Here is a 16,090-nt window from a genome sequence, read left to right as displayed (position 1 = left end):
CACACTTTCTTGATCCGGTCGTGAGTGGGGGTGATGTGATCAGCATCACGCCCCTGACTGCCTTTACCCCCCAGGGTTTCCCCCAGGTACCATTCGACGCTGGGTGGGCGGCGGGGGCCGCTTCCAACATTAGAAAAGTTCCCGGATTTGAACCGGGCGGGGATCAAACCCAGGACCTTTAGCATGGTAGTCAGATGCGTTACCGACTGAGCCACCGCGACCAGTAATAATAAGTAATAATGTATGATAACATTAATGTGTATGTATGAGCGTATATAAGGAAATATAGCCATTAGGAGAGAACTACACAGACACATGAAACAAGTCTTACGTACCATAATTCACAGCATAATCATTGCACCTTGTTTTTTCAGTCCCAAACTTGGTTTATCAAACCTTTCATTGCATAGTTGTCATATTGGTGCATCAAATAACGAAATCAAAACAAAAAAGTTGTAAGTCTGTAATTTGCAACATTGTAGTAAATTTTCTCAAGTGCAGTATTTCAATTATAATGTACAAATCAATAATAACTAATGTGTTAACTTTTTTAAAAAAATACCAGAAACTGCCACAAGGAAATGTGCATTGATTTGAAGAGTTCAATTATAACATATATTCTAGGAATGGGCCGATATGGAATTTTGGCCGATACCGATAAAGTACCAATATAAAATTTACTGATACCGATAACCGATATTCTACCGATCCGATATAAAATTAGAAATGGTCCTTGAAGAACCTAAAATGTTCATTGAACTCCATTAATAAATGTGTGTTTCGTGGTGACTGCAGTGCAAAAGAAGTTGAATATTTAGACATTTACTTTTTTAGAAAGAAGGGCATGAAGATTAACCATAAAAATTGCAACAAAATGGCAGCATTTTGCACTAAATTTTCAGATATTTATCGATATATGGGATCGGTAAAATAATCGGTAATTTTACCGATAAACCGATACACCGATATGAATATATCGGCCGATACCGATAGAGTACCGATTAATCGGTCCCATCCCTAATATATTCTCAAGTATTCCGTGTATCTTCATCTTCCACCAAAGACAGTTTACTAATAAATGTTTTTTTAAGTATTGGCATATTTTTTTTTAAATAAAAGCTTCACGTAATTGTCATACACCACTTTTTTTTTTTGGAAAAAAAATGCATAAAATCTGCGACGATTATGCATTGAATTACAGTTCAATAAAAAGAAAGATAAACTAAACTTTTTTCCTGCAACATACATTATTTCCAAAATATGTTTCCAAAAATAGAACCAAATGTTTCAGGTTGGCAACAAGGCTAATTCTACTTCTATTCTGCATCCTATGATTTTTCAAAGACAGGAAAATAGATAATAAGCAGAGAGCAGAGGGGAATAGTTGCATGCATGTCCGATATGTAGGTCAGTGTTTTGGGTTGAAGAACTGTGATTATACCATTCAGATATGGTATACCAGAATCAGCTCCAATGGCATTGATGCTGATTGGGTGTCACAGTCGTGTGACTCTCCACTGTGTACAGCACATACGGTTCCAACAACCATCATATATGGCAAGTTGTATAATCACAAGTAATAGTAACTCTTAAGTCTCTAAACATAATGATCATCATCGTAATTTATGTACAAATTTCATAAAGTGGTAAAACAGACAACTGCATGTAAATTTATTTCTATGTGTTTTTAAATGCATGTCTTAATATTTTGCAGCATGTTTGGTAATTTGGATATGTGTGAAGAAAGGAGGATGGCTATATCCATTTTTGCTAAAGGAACTGCTCGGGCAATCTACATGACAACATTAGTCTTTTATGAGTTGTTAAAAAATTTTCATCAAGTAACAAACCGTTTGGAGCATTCTCTTGCAAGCAACTTGGTATGTGTTTATTTTCAAATAACTAACATTTATTGTGACTGTTATACGTAGATCAACATGGAGAAAATGCAGTGGACGGGGAATGCTTATAAAAATTATCCTAGTAGGGGGATGCTTTATGTCATGATAATTTTTTAACTGGGGGATATATATCTACATTCCTCCCCCCCCCCCATTGAGCACTGCGGTCACCCTTGAAACACAGTGATACATGCATGTCTGCTCAATGTTCAAACCTGTGAGTTTTGACATTGCAGTACATCACACTGACCCAGTAGGAGCTATTGGGTGCCAAAATTGGGCTGCAAGGGAAGTTTACTTTCTGTTGGTAGACAAGGCTTAGCATTAAGAGGCCACAGCATGGCAAAAGGAAGGGGGGGGGGGCAGTTGTTGCCCCAAACCCCCTAATCACCACCTTTGTACTGACCTCTTCACCATGGAGAGATAATTATAAGAAATAGGAAAAGTTACTTTACTGTAACCTACAGCAAGACAATTAAAAGTTATGTTTAGTATTGCACTTTGATTTTTTTTTTAACTGTTTAATTTCAAAGGCTGAGTACATTGATTGAAATTAAATATCAAAATTACTTCCATTATCAACAAACAATTTGTTACAGGATTTTGTCCAAGCTTCAACAAGAGATTATAGTTCAAGATATTATGAAGAAGAAGAAGAAAGAAGTATTGGTGGCTCCTCAACGTCTTCAGCCCTAGCATCAGAAATGTAATTACTTTATTTTTTTTAAACGTCATGTGAAATCAAATGTAGATTGTAGATTTTTTCTGTTTTGCTGGCATTATTTTAAGTACTTCCTTGAATATACACTGAATCTGCATTTTGTTACGGAAGTTTGACGAATATTTGAAGCTTTTGCTTGTTCACCCATTCATTATATGTTCTGAAACTATGCCTGTCAAAGCCCTTTAGTTGCAACTTCAACATCAACAACCATACCCCACTTGAAGTTATGTGGATCCTTACTCATATTACATACATTGCAGATAAGGCAAAAATGATACCACTTTAAGGAGAGCACATTAAAACTGGGTGGGAAGGAGGGTTTATTTCCCTTGGTAGATAAGGTTTAGCATAGGGCGGAGGGAAAAGTGGCAAAAAGTGAGGGGGGCAACAATACTTGTCAATTAATTTGTCTCCACCTTAATTAGTGGATACATTCTTTCACTATATACCAATAAATTCATACTAAATTCAAACAAGATGTATCAAACATTAAGCAGTCTTTGGTCTTAAAAAGCGTACATAGCAGTTGTGGAGACTAAACAAATCAGAACATTAAAAACAAAATAAAAATTATGTTAATCTCATAAAACATACATTGACAGTTACCCCAAAAAATGGAATGGAGGTAAATTTGCCATTGCTTAACATTTTCAATGAAGTAAGCTTGTTACAATTAATTGGCCAATAATTTCATATTGATACAAAGTACGTCCCGAAAATAGTACCCATTTGGATATTAAAAAAATGAAAGATGTTAGTTTAAAAAGAGCCTTTTTTACTCTGAAAGTATATACCTTGAGCTACGTATTTTTCTACATAGGCATCCATGGCATTTAGGCATTTATCGTACCAGAAGATTTTTTTTTTGTTTACCTTCATATGCTTCTGCCACCAGTCCATGAAGAAATGCAGTTACTGTTTGCTGCAGCTATTTGTCATCATCAAAGTGCCTAACTCCCAAAAACGCCTTTAATTTTGTAACAAAATGATAATCGGTAGGGGTCAAGTTAGCCAGTTTGATTTTTGATGGCATTAGTACTTTAAACACTAATACCATCTCCCTCCAATTGAGGAAGCTAATTTCACTGCTGTCAATATGTGAAATAGTTTATGGCACATGTAGGATGCTATGTAACTTGCTGAAAAGTCAAGTACATATTGAACTATTTCAGTTCTCTCTCATTGAACCCAAACTTTTCAATATAGTTTATAGAGTTTACAGAAGAGATAGATGAGTACAGATGCATATAGTTTAAAGAACAGATATATGGGTATCAGATAAAGTAACTTTTCAGATATGAAATAAAGTTTTGTTCTGCCTAGTTCTGTAACAATACAAATGAATTAAAATTTGAGCCATAAAGCCAGGTGAAGGAAGAAATCAAAGTGCCTGCCAAAGGAAAACAGGATCTCTATGTCTTAAAAATTGCTAACTAACAATTGGGTTCCAAAACTCGGAGGCAGAGTGCCAAAACTGGGGGTGGGGAGGGGGGGAAATGACAGTTTATTTTCCCTTGGCACATAAGGTTTAGCATAGTGCGATGGCAAATAGTGGAGGGGAGGCAACTGCCCTCCCTAACGCTGCCACTGCTAACATCTAAAGAATTGCCCCAAAACTGTTCCAATTACTATGCAAACAAGAAATGGATACATATATTTTTAATCACTACATTTCTTATATTATATCTCTGATAAAAACTTACTTTTTCACTGAAAACCAGTGGGTTTCAGCATAATCTAACACAAAACATTAATATTTAGGAGCAAGACTCCTTTAAGAAATTGAGTGCATTGAGAGACTGTGTCTTAATGCCACTCTCTATGTTAACCTGTTGATTGGATAATAACAGAACCATTTTAATGGTATAATCATTTGTATCAAATTTGGTGACTAGTATAATACATTAACAACATGATTTTCTGTGTGTTCAATATGGTCCAGTCGACTGAGCAATTTATGTGGTCATCTCTAGATCTTGCCACCAAAGTTTCCAGGTTCGAATCTCAACCTGAGCATGCTCGTCATACGTGTGTCCCTTCATCAATTTCACCTATCATCATTAATGCTCATCATCATGATTAGTCAAAAGTGATGGTAAATAATAAACAAACAATGTGAGCCAGGTATCTAATTACATCGACAGACAAAAATGTGGAACATTTGATTGCATTTTCCTTGAATACATGATCATTTACTTTTTCCTTTCCAGGTTTAATGTGCATTATAAGAGAATTAAGTGGCTCTTGGAAAAGGTGGCTAATATATGGCATGGATTTGTAGCTTATTTCTGCTCATATGTATCCATTGTATTAGAAACATATGATATTGCCTTTGAAAGCACAGACTCTGTTCAAATAAATTTTATTGTATACACCATACATATTTTCTATGGAACAAATATTCTACTGAGATTTTTTGAACCTTATAAAGATGAGTATGGAAATGTTATTACAGATGTAAGGTCCACTTCATGGAGGTAGGTTTAAAAATAATACATTCAATGCTTAGAGTTATGGACTTCAAGAGAGTTCGTGTTTCTAGGCCTATTGATTACTAAAAAGTGCAGATTTGTTATTCCTTACTGTAACTAGTAAAAGACACCTGTATTAAATATGATTATTTTTAAAAAAAAGTTAAGGTGAACTTAGGTCCATACCACTGTGAACCGATACTATTGTCAATTATCCACTGATACCAATACCGATACTTGAAAATCGTAACAATTCAATGTAAATTTAGTTCAGAATATTTATAAATATTAATATATAAGATTTATTCATGACAGATGTCGTAAATGCAGTTTTAATATTGCATAAGTAAAGTTTCATGTCTCCGTGTTGTGAATTGGATTGTTTTTTCTGATTGATTTCGAAGGACCACAGCCTTCATTAACTGAGGGTACGGTGTCTGGAGATTATAGTGTGCCACTGCTTTGTTTGTTCCTGGACAGTGGAAGTTTCCTTTTCTCTCATCTGGTGGTGCTGGTGCTCCTTTCTTGGCTTGCATCATCTGCCGTGTTTTTTGTTCTGGCAGTTGTTTTGGTTTCTGTCATCTGGCAGCGTTGATGGGTGGTTATTGGGAGGTTGGGCTGTCTGCTGCATCGTGTTGCTTGGTGTGGCATTGTTCATGTTCCTTGGGTAGGTGGAATGGGGTTGAGTGGGGTTATTCTTCTTGCAGTCTGGGATTTTGTTAAGTTTAGTGATAGTTTCTGTTGGATGATGGCATGGGTTTCTTTGTTGATGTTTTCCATGAGGGAGCCACTTGGCTGAAGTATGGATGTGGAGGAGATGGAGCAGCCAAGAAACATGCACAAGCACTGCCAGATTGGAGAAAACGGAACTGCCCCCGTCCACGAACAAACAAAGCAGTGATGCACCATTTCCATTTCAGGCACTATATCCTCAGTTAATGAACACAATGGTCCTTCGAAATTAATCGGAGCAAACAATCCAATTTGCAATGTGAAAACACGAAACTTTTCAATAATTTTACATGTAAGAAATTTAAATAGAAAGATAGGTGTACTTCTTTCAACTAATAATTTTTATTTCCTTTACACTTATGCTTATCTTGATATAGCATTTCATATTCTATATTTTAGCAAAAATTATAAACATTTCTTGTGATAATGACAATAATGTTTCAAGTACTAGAAATTTTTGTTTTGAAAGTGCTTTACTGTGGTATCATTTCCAGGTATCTAAAATTGCAGAGAGGGTTCTGGTTTGATTTTATAACAGCAATACCATTTCAATTATTTGTCAGTGAATCAAATGACGTATTCAGTGTTCCACTGTTCTTGCGACTCAATTGTTTATTACGAGTGGTAAGTAGCGCAGATTGTACTTGTACTAATGCAGAGTAGTATATGAAATTTGCAGATATGCATTGAATACAAATATCTAGTATACTATAAGGGAATGCCTAAGTTATAAAGAATCAATTTTTAAACAAAATTCAATTCTCAGATCAAAGTTTAGTTTCAATTTAGTTTTAGGGTACTGTTTGGCAAAATTGAAAAAATAATATCCTTATGCAATAGTCATGTGCATCTGGTGCCAAGTAGGAGCTCAACGCAACATAAATTAACTTGATTACCCTGCTTGACTGGCAAGTGAGACAACAACTGATGTAATGTGCCCTGTCGGTATTTCAGAAATTAGCAAATATTATTGAAATATTCAAACTACTCGAAAGGAAGTAGTTGGTTCCTGTCTCCACTGGGACCAGTGGCCACTCACCATCATGAGGAAATTGGGGAGCTATGAATGAGTAGCATAACCTGGTCACGGAAACCTACAACTGTAAGTTCATTGTGCTGAACACACATCACCCTGTAACTGGTTGGATGGTCCCCCATTTTGGCAGGCAGGATTGAGGCTGGCAGTCGGTAGGTAGGCCCTGGCCCTCATGGGCTGTTGCACCACGGGTTTATTTATATAAAACAGAAAATATGAGTAATTTTTTTTTTTAAAAAAAATGTAAATTTCTATCTTGTACTTAGAAATGTAACATGAATATACCTTCTGGAAATGATCTATTTTTGCCATTAATTCTTTAAAAAGACACGTTGACTTCCTTCATGGCTGGGTACATTGAATGATTGACTTGTGCTTTTGCTACCAAATGTTCAAGTGCCAGCCTTTGAATGAGTGTTTCTCTGTAACTGACCCTTCATGATTTTCTTCCAATCATTACTCGTCCTAAGGAACCACGATAGTCTAGTCAGTATGGTGTCTGACTGCCATGTTGGGGACCCAGATTCAATTCCCAGGGAGGACGATCTAAAGTAATTTTTTCAGTCTTGTCCCAGCATAAAGTGGCTCTGGGGTTCACTCAGCCTCAAATAAGGAAGGGTAAGGTTGGCCAGAGCATGGTGCTGTTCACATTACTTCCAATATCGAGAATGCATTGGGACCCTATCTTCACATCCCCTACATGTGTCCTCATAACATGGTGTAATGTGCACAGGGAACTTTATTTCTACTTATCCTTATCATCATAAATAGTCGAAAGTTTCAGAACAGCATCCTAAAATAATAATACAAATTTAAGAAAAATATCAATACATAATAATAGGCATGTATTACAGAAATATTATCAAGTATAACTTCTTATGTGTGTTGCTATGGTCATTTTTGCACTTCATAACAGAATATTCTTTTATTAACAGGTTAACATTTATGACTTTTTCAATCTGAAAATGAACAAACTAAACATTAGTGTTGAAATAGTCAGAATGTGGAAAACTTTAACATGGATGACACTACTCATGCATTGTTTTTCTTGTACCCTGGTCTGGATAATTTGTAGGAAACTCTCGTGTATAACTGATGAAGACCAATATGATTCACGTAAGTACACTTGTAATCAATGTTGATGAGGAGACTATGCATAACTTTGCAAGATACAAGTTCCTATTAGTCCTTAGGTGATTGGGGGAGGGGGGAGGGAGTTGCCACTTTTTGCCACTTTTGCCCCTGCATAGTAGCCTCTTAAGGCTCGGCTGTACCTTTGGCAGCCATAAGGGCAAATATTTTCAAATTTTCCTCTTCATTCTAAAAACCGCTGTGATATTTCAAAATAGGAAAATGTACATACGTTTAGAATTCCTTCTAGAGCTAGAGCATTGACGTGAATTTTTGAGTAGTTTGCTTTTGGAGTTATCTAGATATTCTCAAAAGTTTCACGATTACGTAAGTCTATTAAAAGTATTTATAATATCTAGATAACAGTGAAAGCAAACTACACGAAAATTCACGTCAATGCTCTTATTGTTATTAATTTGGTGTTTTAAGTCCATTTTATGCACAGTAAGGCTAATCGGGACTGGACCTAAAGTTTAAAGTGGGATCCGAACCACTGTGCCAAGTCCCTCCATCGGGTATTGAATCTGGGACCCCTTCATTACAAGGCGACAATGCTACCACTATGCCATTGGGGAGGCCTCGTCAATGCTTTAGAAGGAATTCTAAACGTATGCAATTTTTCACATTTTGGAATATCAAAGAGGTTTTTCGAATGGAGAGGAAAATTTGAAAAAAATTGCCCTTTCGGTTGCCAAAGGTCCAGCCGAGCCTTAAGGCCAGGCTTTGTCTACAAGAGAAAGTAAATTGTCCTAAATACAAGATTCCCGTACACAAAACAACACTTTACAGAAACTCTTTCATAGTCACAATGATAAAAGAATGGAATGAACTGACCACAGGAGAACTCTACCCTCAACACATAAATTAAACTTTAAAAAATCACATACTGTCCAAAACAATAGTGCTTGGCTTTGTGTTTCCTGTAAGGCAAAAGAATGAGGTATTGGCTTTAGTTTTAGTTTTAACTCTATAACAATAGTAGACTAATTGTGGCTCTAGATTTTACACTATGTAATCAGTCCATTAATAGCATATATCTTTTAGTTTTTTATATTTTATTTTTTCTGCTGTAAAACATTTTCAGAAAGTGTTACTTAAAGTATCAATTGTAATTTGTATTTGATAAGGGTTGATTATAAAAGTGGCCCATGAGGCCGAAACATGCTTGTTCAAGAAAGGTGATTCTATTCTATTGTTGCCTCCCCCCATTCCATCTCCAGTTTTGGTACCCAATCGCTGCTACTGGTTCTTTCTATATGCAATAGTGAAATGTCAATGCTCCATGTAGGATGTGGCTTTTTTCTCTTAGAAACAAAGTACAGTAGAACATCGTTTATCTGCGTTAATTGGGACAGAAGGTTATGCGGCAGTAGCGAAGCGTAGTCTTACGAAGGAGGCAAGCAATGTTTCAGTACAACAAAACATGTAGTACAACGACATGCTGAGGGGAAAGATTCAAGGTTTATAGCCTCATTTACCCAGTCGCTGGATTTGTCAAAATATCGTAATAAAGTGACTGTACTAAAAATAAACCATATGATCCGCAAACGTCACATTTACTTTTAAAAAAAATCCAGGTAACGTTATTCATATGATATTAAACGTTTTGCATATGCGAACTTTCCGCATACGACTAAAGGGAGACGGAATTTCTTACTTACTTATTAGTACCTTTATTTGTTCATTTTAATTTAATATGGTCAAACGGTGACCAAACCGATTTAGATAAAATAAAAATGGGTATCATTTGTTTATTTTACGCTGCATGATGTAATTTAGTATTTTTGGGCACCCTAAAAACCGCATTGGAGTAACTTAAACACTAAATAAAAAGTTAAACACAAACAATAAAAAATTCATTTCAAAGCAAAGAAACACATGCATAGACGATGTACTCACCACAATAAATTTCAAACTCTTGGTGTTGGTCAACCCCCTTCCACGATTTTCATTTTAACACTTATCTCTCTCGAGCTAAACGAAGCAATTTTCAATTGCTCAATAATACACCCGCACTTCACATCAACCGTTCCTAAATACGCGTTCATTCCGATAAATTCACAGCACAAAACACGAAGCAACAAACACTCACACTATCCCACGCGCTTTCCACAACTGCAAATGCAAGCATCCACACAAGATCACTTTGAAAATCTCTGAAACAACAGAAAGTGATACCAACCTATTTCCTTAATTTTATCCGTCACAAAGGAAAGATATATCAGTTTGGAGATAAAAATTACGCGGAGGAATCAGAATCATTTCAGCAGAACGAGTATGTACATTAATATTTAAGTAATAAAATGTCATTCAATGGCGTGCCCGGGGCGAAGGGGGGGGTGGATGGTAGACATAACCCCCTTTTGGCCCAGTATATCTAAGAAAAAACGTCAAAGGAAGGAAAAGATGACAAAATGGGGACCGTAAAAAGACCCTGGGAACACCACTTGCGTCATAATAATAGAACTTAAAACATATTCGGGCCTCCCCGATGGGGGCAGTGGTAGTGTCGTCGCCTTGTAATCAAGGGGTTCCGGGTTCGATACCCGGTGGAGGCACAAGTGTTTCAGATCCCATTTTAAACTGTAGGTCCAGTCCCGATTAGCCTTACTGTGCATAAAGTGGACTTAAAACAACAAATCAATCAATCAATCATTAAAACATATTCTTGTGCTCATAATATGCAGAATGTATACGATTTACTTCTATGCCATGTACAAATATCAGTAGATAGTTCTTTCTCAGATAGCTTTATTTTCACCCCAAGTTTTATTCAAAAGCAGTCAATTTATTGATTGTAAAATTTGTGAAAGAGCTCACTTGAATTACTGCGTAAATAATTTGGCAGTTGCAAACACTGGTAGCGGTCAACACTTCTGGCGTAATTTGAGCTGTACCGACCAGGAAGCAGGGTGCAGGACCAAGGTCCGTCCAATCTTCCCTCCCTCCCTGAGAAAACTCTTCACGGGGGTGCAGAAATTCCACTGCCCCAACTCCCAATGTCAACTTTTTTTACGCGTTTTACATTTCGCGAAATCTAAAATAATTTGTAATATAATATGATATATATGGAATTTAGAACAGTGATAATAACTTCTTTTAGTTATTTTATGACTAACAATTATTATTATATTTGCGATCTTGTTTACGTGTTCATGAAGACAAATATTCGTTACTAGTTTTTGCTGGCAACGTACCCATAGATGAATCCTTCTGCTTTCGGTTGAACTCGGCTATTTTCGGGAATCACGCAAGCTCGGAAAGCACAGCCTTTTGTAGAAGCTTTGTGGACGGGTTCCACCAGAATTTCACGCTTCACCATGTGACTCCTTCGGAGGCCTTATTTTCCCGCAGAACGGCTGCAAGCATTGAGGCTGGTGCTTGCTACATAGATGCTGGGGGAGTTTGCGGCCGCATTTTTTCGCGAAATCGAGTGCGATGGAAACTAAATACGGTTAGAACATTAAGTACATTAAATGATATTCGAATTATGCAAGCAGTGCTTGCATTGCTTGTACTATATCTTCGCCTCTGTTATGCGGATAACGATTTTTGCTCATAATCAAACATGTTTATTTAACAAAGAAAAGCACGTACAGTACAGGTTTATTTTATACATACAGTACACAGTGCTACATACATATACAGTACAAGAAAACAAAAGACATGAGTAAACACTCGTACAGTGGCGTGGCGTGGATTTTTAAAAGTGTTACCGGTTATCAGTAGGACATATCCCCACCTCATGCCCCCCCACCCCCAATGTCTTCCAAGTAGTTCATATAATATTAATCTGGTATGAATGCAATTCAATACTAGATTTTGGTAAAGTTATTAATCAGGAAAAAAAATGTTGACATAAGGACTAAAGTGAAATCGCAAACATTGGTTGTTGACACAATAATACGTAATTTGATACTTACAGAAACATCGAAGGCTACTTATAGAGCAGATCAATCCGACTTTGAAAATAGTTATATGATGCTGGGATCCCGGGTTCATAACCTAGCTTGGGCATGGGCGTTTCTGATGTCTATTCATCAATTTAATCATATCATCACTCATTCCCATCTTCGCAAATTAGCCAAAACTGGCACAAGCGAAGCAAAATCAATCAAATCAAATCAAAAAACTTCTATGATGCTATCATAAAGCGAAGTTTTTCATTTGAATTTGAATTTTTGGGTGCATCATGGTCATGGTTCACGTTATCCACATCTGAATTCGTCACTTTTTTTTTTCACCCGAAAATAGAGTACATGGCTAACAAAAGAGTTTCGACAACTGCACACATCCACATAACCACGGATAGTCGTTATACCACGAAACATTGAAATGTCGGTCATATCCAGCAGACGACTTGGTTTTTAAATCGTTCAAAATAGGCTTTGGCCTCCCTTTCGCCACAATTTCGATTTTTTCTGCAAAATAACGAACCGAAAGATTGCTTCAAAATATCTTCTATCGCACGATTACACACACTGTCCAGATAGGATGAACCCGCCACCTTGGAACTCGGAGCAAGCTTCATTAATTAATTGACAATGCCCGAAAACAACATAAAGACGAAAGACACCAGTCACAAAACTCCCACTGCACAGTCCCTCCCACAAATCGTTGTTTACTTTTGTAACACATGAAGCACCCTCCTTGCCCCCTCCCCTCTCAGCATCGGCCCTTCCCCAATATTTCCTTTCGAACCTGCAAGAAGTCCAGTTCTACTAATGTTGCCATCTTAGTTCTTTTGAAACCAGATTTGCCCAAATCGCGAAACTTTTCGTTTCAAATAAGACGTATGTAGAGTAGATGTAGTCTTCATCTGTTTCCTAACTACTCCCACTCCCATGTTTCGCTAAATCCACTGAAATCTCATTTCTGACACCACTACTATTTCGTATATTTTACGTCCTTTGCTACCTTTAAGGCTTTCGCTTTATAGGATAATCGTGACGATGAGGATGCATGGTGAATTATTGAAATAAAATTATTATTTCTTTGTGTATGTAATTATTAATTTCTATAATTATGTAAGTAAAATAATAACAACGAACATTGAAATAACCATTTCTTGCTGAGGATTCGAACCTGCGACACCTGACACTTCAGAGCGTGCTAAGATAACAATCGGGAAATTATGCTTGTAAGTATTGTTTTCACCCAAAAACAGTTCTACCACCTCAAAAACATTGCTTCAATCCAAAATTATTGCATTCCTGCGACAACGTATGTCAATCTCAATCAGTATTATCAACAATTATCACAAATTCCTGTAACTGAAATAATATTACATGTGTGAAATATAGAATTATAGGTTGACATTTTTAGAAGGACAGCGGACCCCTTGACCATACCCATCCCTCTCCTCTCCTTCTTGCCCACTTGTGCCTCCACCAGGTATCGAATACAGAATTCCTTGATTATAAGGCGGCGATGCTACCACTGCGCCATCGTTCCCCAGTGTGACTGCACACCTTCAGAGTAAGATAGACCCGATTAGGCGACTTAGCTCTTTTCTGTCAATTGAATATGGCAACACTGGTATGTTTCCGGTAAGGATCACCGGCAACTGCGCCGGCTAAACAGGCATACCGTAAACCCGCCTCCTCCTCCCGCGGTCAGTCTTTGCCGCAACGCGAAATCTTCCTTGCGTGGGCTCAGGGCCCTTTCCTCATGTTGCCTGAGGAGGGTACCGGATCAGTCCTCCTCTTCGCTTTTGCCGGTGTCAGAAAAAATGTCAGTCTGCAATGTTTACTTTACGACAATATTACCAGTTTATGTACGTAATAATATTTTAAGACGGTTTCTTCAATTCTTTATATTTTGGTGTTACCTGCGGTAACAGCGGCTACATGCACGCCACGCCTCTGCTCGTAATATACATACAGTATGTGCCTAAATTACAGTACTGTACCTGTTTTTTGAGTGTGCGGATATTTGATGTGTGGATAAACGACGTTCTACTGTAACAACTTTCAAGTATTACAACAATGCCATGGCAATCTATAAAGTACTGATAGGTGAAATGCACATTAGAGGTATCTGTTAGTATTCACAATTAAAAATATCATTTCACTGCAATGTTATTGCATGGGTACAAAAAACATCAAACTGAGAAACTTCTATTTTTCTCTCTCTCAAGAGGGAGCTGCGGTGGTATAGTCAGTAGGTGTCTGACTGCCACGTTGGAGACCCGGGTTTGATTTCCAGGGTAGGTGATCTAAGGTCGGAATTTTTCTTTGCATAAAGTGGCTCTAGAGCTCATCCAGCCTCAAGTAAATGGGTACCTGTGTTCAACCTGGGGATGGTGGGGTAAAGGCAGCAGTAATTGTGGTGCTCATCACATCACTTCCAAAAATGACTGAGATCGAAGAATGTGTGGGACCCTACTCCCACATCCCCCCATATATGCCTCATGGCATGGTGCACGGGGAACTTTACCTTACCTCTCTGAAGAGAAGAGAAGACAATCAAAAAGAGGAAAGGAAAGAGAGAAGATAAAGCAGAGGAGAGAGCATAAGGAAAAGGAAAAGAAGAGAAACAGGAGAGAGAAGAGAAGGAGAAGATAAGGAAAAGTTAGAGAAAAGAACAAATGAGGAAAGTAATTGAATTGACGAAGGAAAGAAGAGAATAGAAGGGAAGGAGAGAGAGGAGAAAGGTAGAGAAGAGAAATAAGAAGAAATTAATAATGTGATAATAAAGGCTGTTTCCAATTCAATTAATAATTCATATTCCCTAATAAGGAGCCCCTGTGGAACCAATGGCTAGAAGTCCTGCCCTTAGTTCAAGTAGTCCTGGGTTTGATACCATGAGAGAGCTCCAAAGTTTCAGTCTTGACTCAGCATCCTGAGGACAATCGTGAAGGAAAAAAAAATCATATCAATTTGTCCCTAATATAGATACAAGGAGAAACTTGTTTTCAGACTACCTACGTAGTCCTTGTATCTATGTCAGCTGATAACGATAGAGTGCCACCTGTCCTTGTTAAATTAAATACAAGCAGCAAGCTAACTTGCCAACAAAACACATGCAAGCAATATGAAAATATCAATACAATTTGTCTACAAGAGCGTGTTTTTTATATAATTCTTATCACATTGTTTTATTTTTCAGCTGAAGCCATGAGATATTCTGTATACTGTGAAGCTCTTTATCAAGTATCTGCTTTGATCACAAGAAATAATGCTCAAAGAAGCATCAATGATCGAGATTCCATAAAAGTATTCATAATAGTTCTTCTTGTTATAAGTATGCCATTTACAATTAACTTTACGGGAGAAATATGCGCAGTGCAAGAAACAAGAAATATAATCAGAGCTGTGCATGAATATGAAGCAAGGAAATTAAAGGTAAGTTTCATCACTGCATGTGTGAATGATAAATGTGCCTTCATCAATTTCATATCATGACTTATCCTCATCTTTGTGATTAGCCAAAAGAGACAGAAAATTGAAGTAAAATAAACCAAATGAATGAATCAATCACTTCTTCTCATCTTGTCTGCTGGTGTAAAGGTCTGTACCAATTCCAACTTTTATGATTTAACACACATCCGTGTATGCAACACCTTCCTCAATGTCATTTTCAGAATGTTCAATTCCCTGTTTCATTTAGCCACTGTGGAAGCACATAGTGGTTCGGATCCCGCTAAAAATTGTAGGACCAGTCCCGATTAGCCTTTCTGTGCATAAAGTGGACTTAAAAAACAAACTCAAACAAACAAACATTTAGTCACTGACTTCCGTCAAGTTCACTGAAATTCTTCAAATATGAACATTGTCATCAGACACATGAGACCAATCAGGACTCTTGCCTTTACACAGGCATCTTCTTACTACGAAATTGTCTGTATTACCTGCAAATGATATTCTCATGTTTATTTTTCTGAAACTGGCGCAAAACTTCTGCTGCACTGTGACACCAGATTTGGCCAGCTTGAATCAGAGCAGTGCCTACCTGATGGTGTGGTTGTAACATTGTCACCTTGTAATCAAGGTGTACCAGATGGAAGAGCAGTTGGCCCAAGTGATTGAGATAGCACTCTGACCTGTAGGTTCAGTTCTGATTAGCCCATCTGTTAAAAACCACATAAGCAGCA

At 37.3% G+C, this 16,090-nt stretch overlaps 1 protein-coding gene across 1 annotated transcript in view; it reads left to right on the top strand.

The window, feature by feature from the left end:
* The window catches only part of LOC145988134 (uncharacterized), a 131,461-nt gene that overhangs the window by 105,167 nt on the left and 10,204 nt on the right, over positions 1-16,090 (top strand). Inside the window, exons 14-19 of the mRNA XM_083122965.1 lie at positions 1,715-1,880; positions 2,501-2,607; positions 4,836-5,102; positions 6,323-6,452; positions 7,800-7,980; positions 15,106-15,341. Coding sequence (XP_082979091.1) covers positions 1,715-1,880; positions 2,501-2,607; positions 4,836-5,102; positions 6,323-6,452; positions 7,800-7,980; positions 15,106-15,341 — 1,087 coding nt within the window. The remainder of the gene's footprint in view (positions 1-1,714; positions 1,881-2,500; positions 2,608-4,835; positions 5,103-6,322; positions 6,453-7,799; positions 7,981-15,105; positions 15,342-16,090) is intronic.

This window comes from Lepisma saccharinum, chromosome 5, assembly GCF_977018435.1.
Source record: "Lepisma saccharinum chromosome 5, izLepSacc3.1, whole genome shotgun sequence".
Classification (NCBI taxonomy): domain Eukaryota; kingdom Metazoa; phylum Arthropoda; class Insecta; order Zygentoma; family Lepismatidae; genus Lepisma; species Lepisma saccharinum.
Note: the sequence above shows the minus strand (reverse complement) of the source record. Positions and strands in the feature narration are given on the sequence as shown.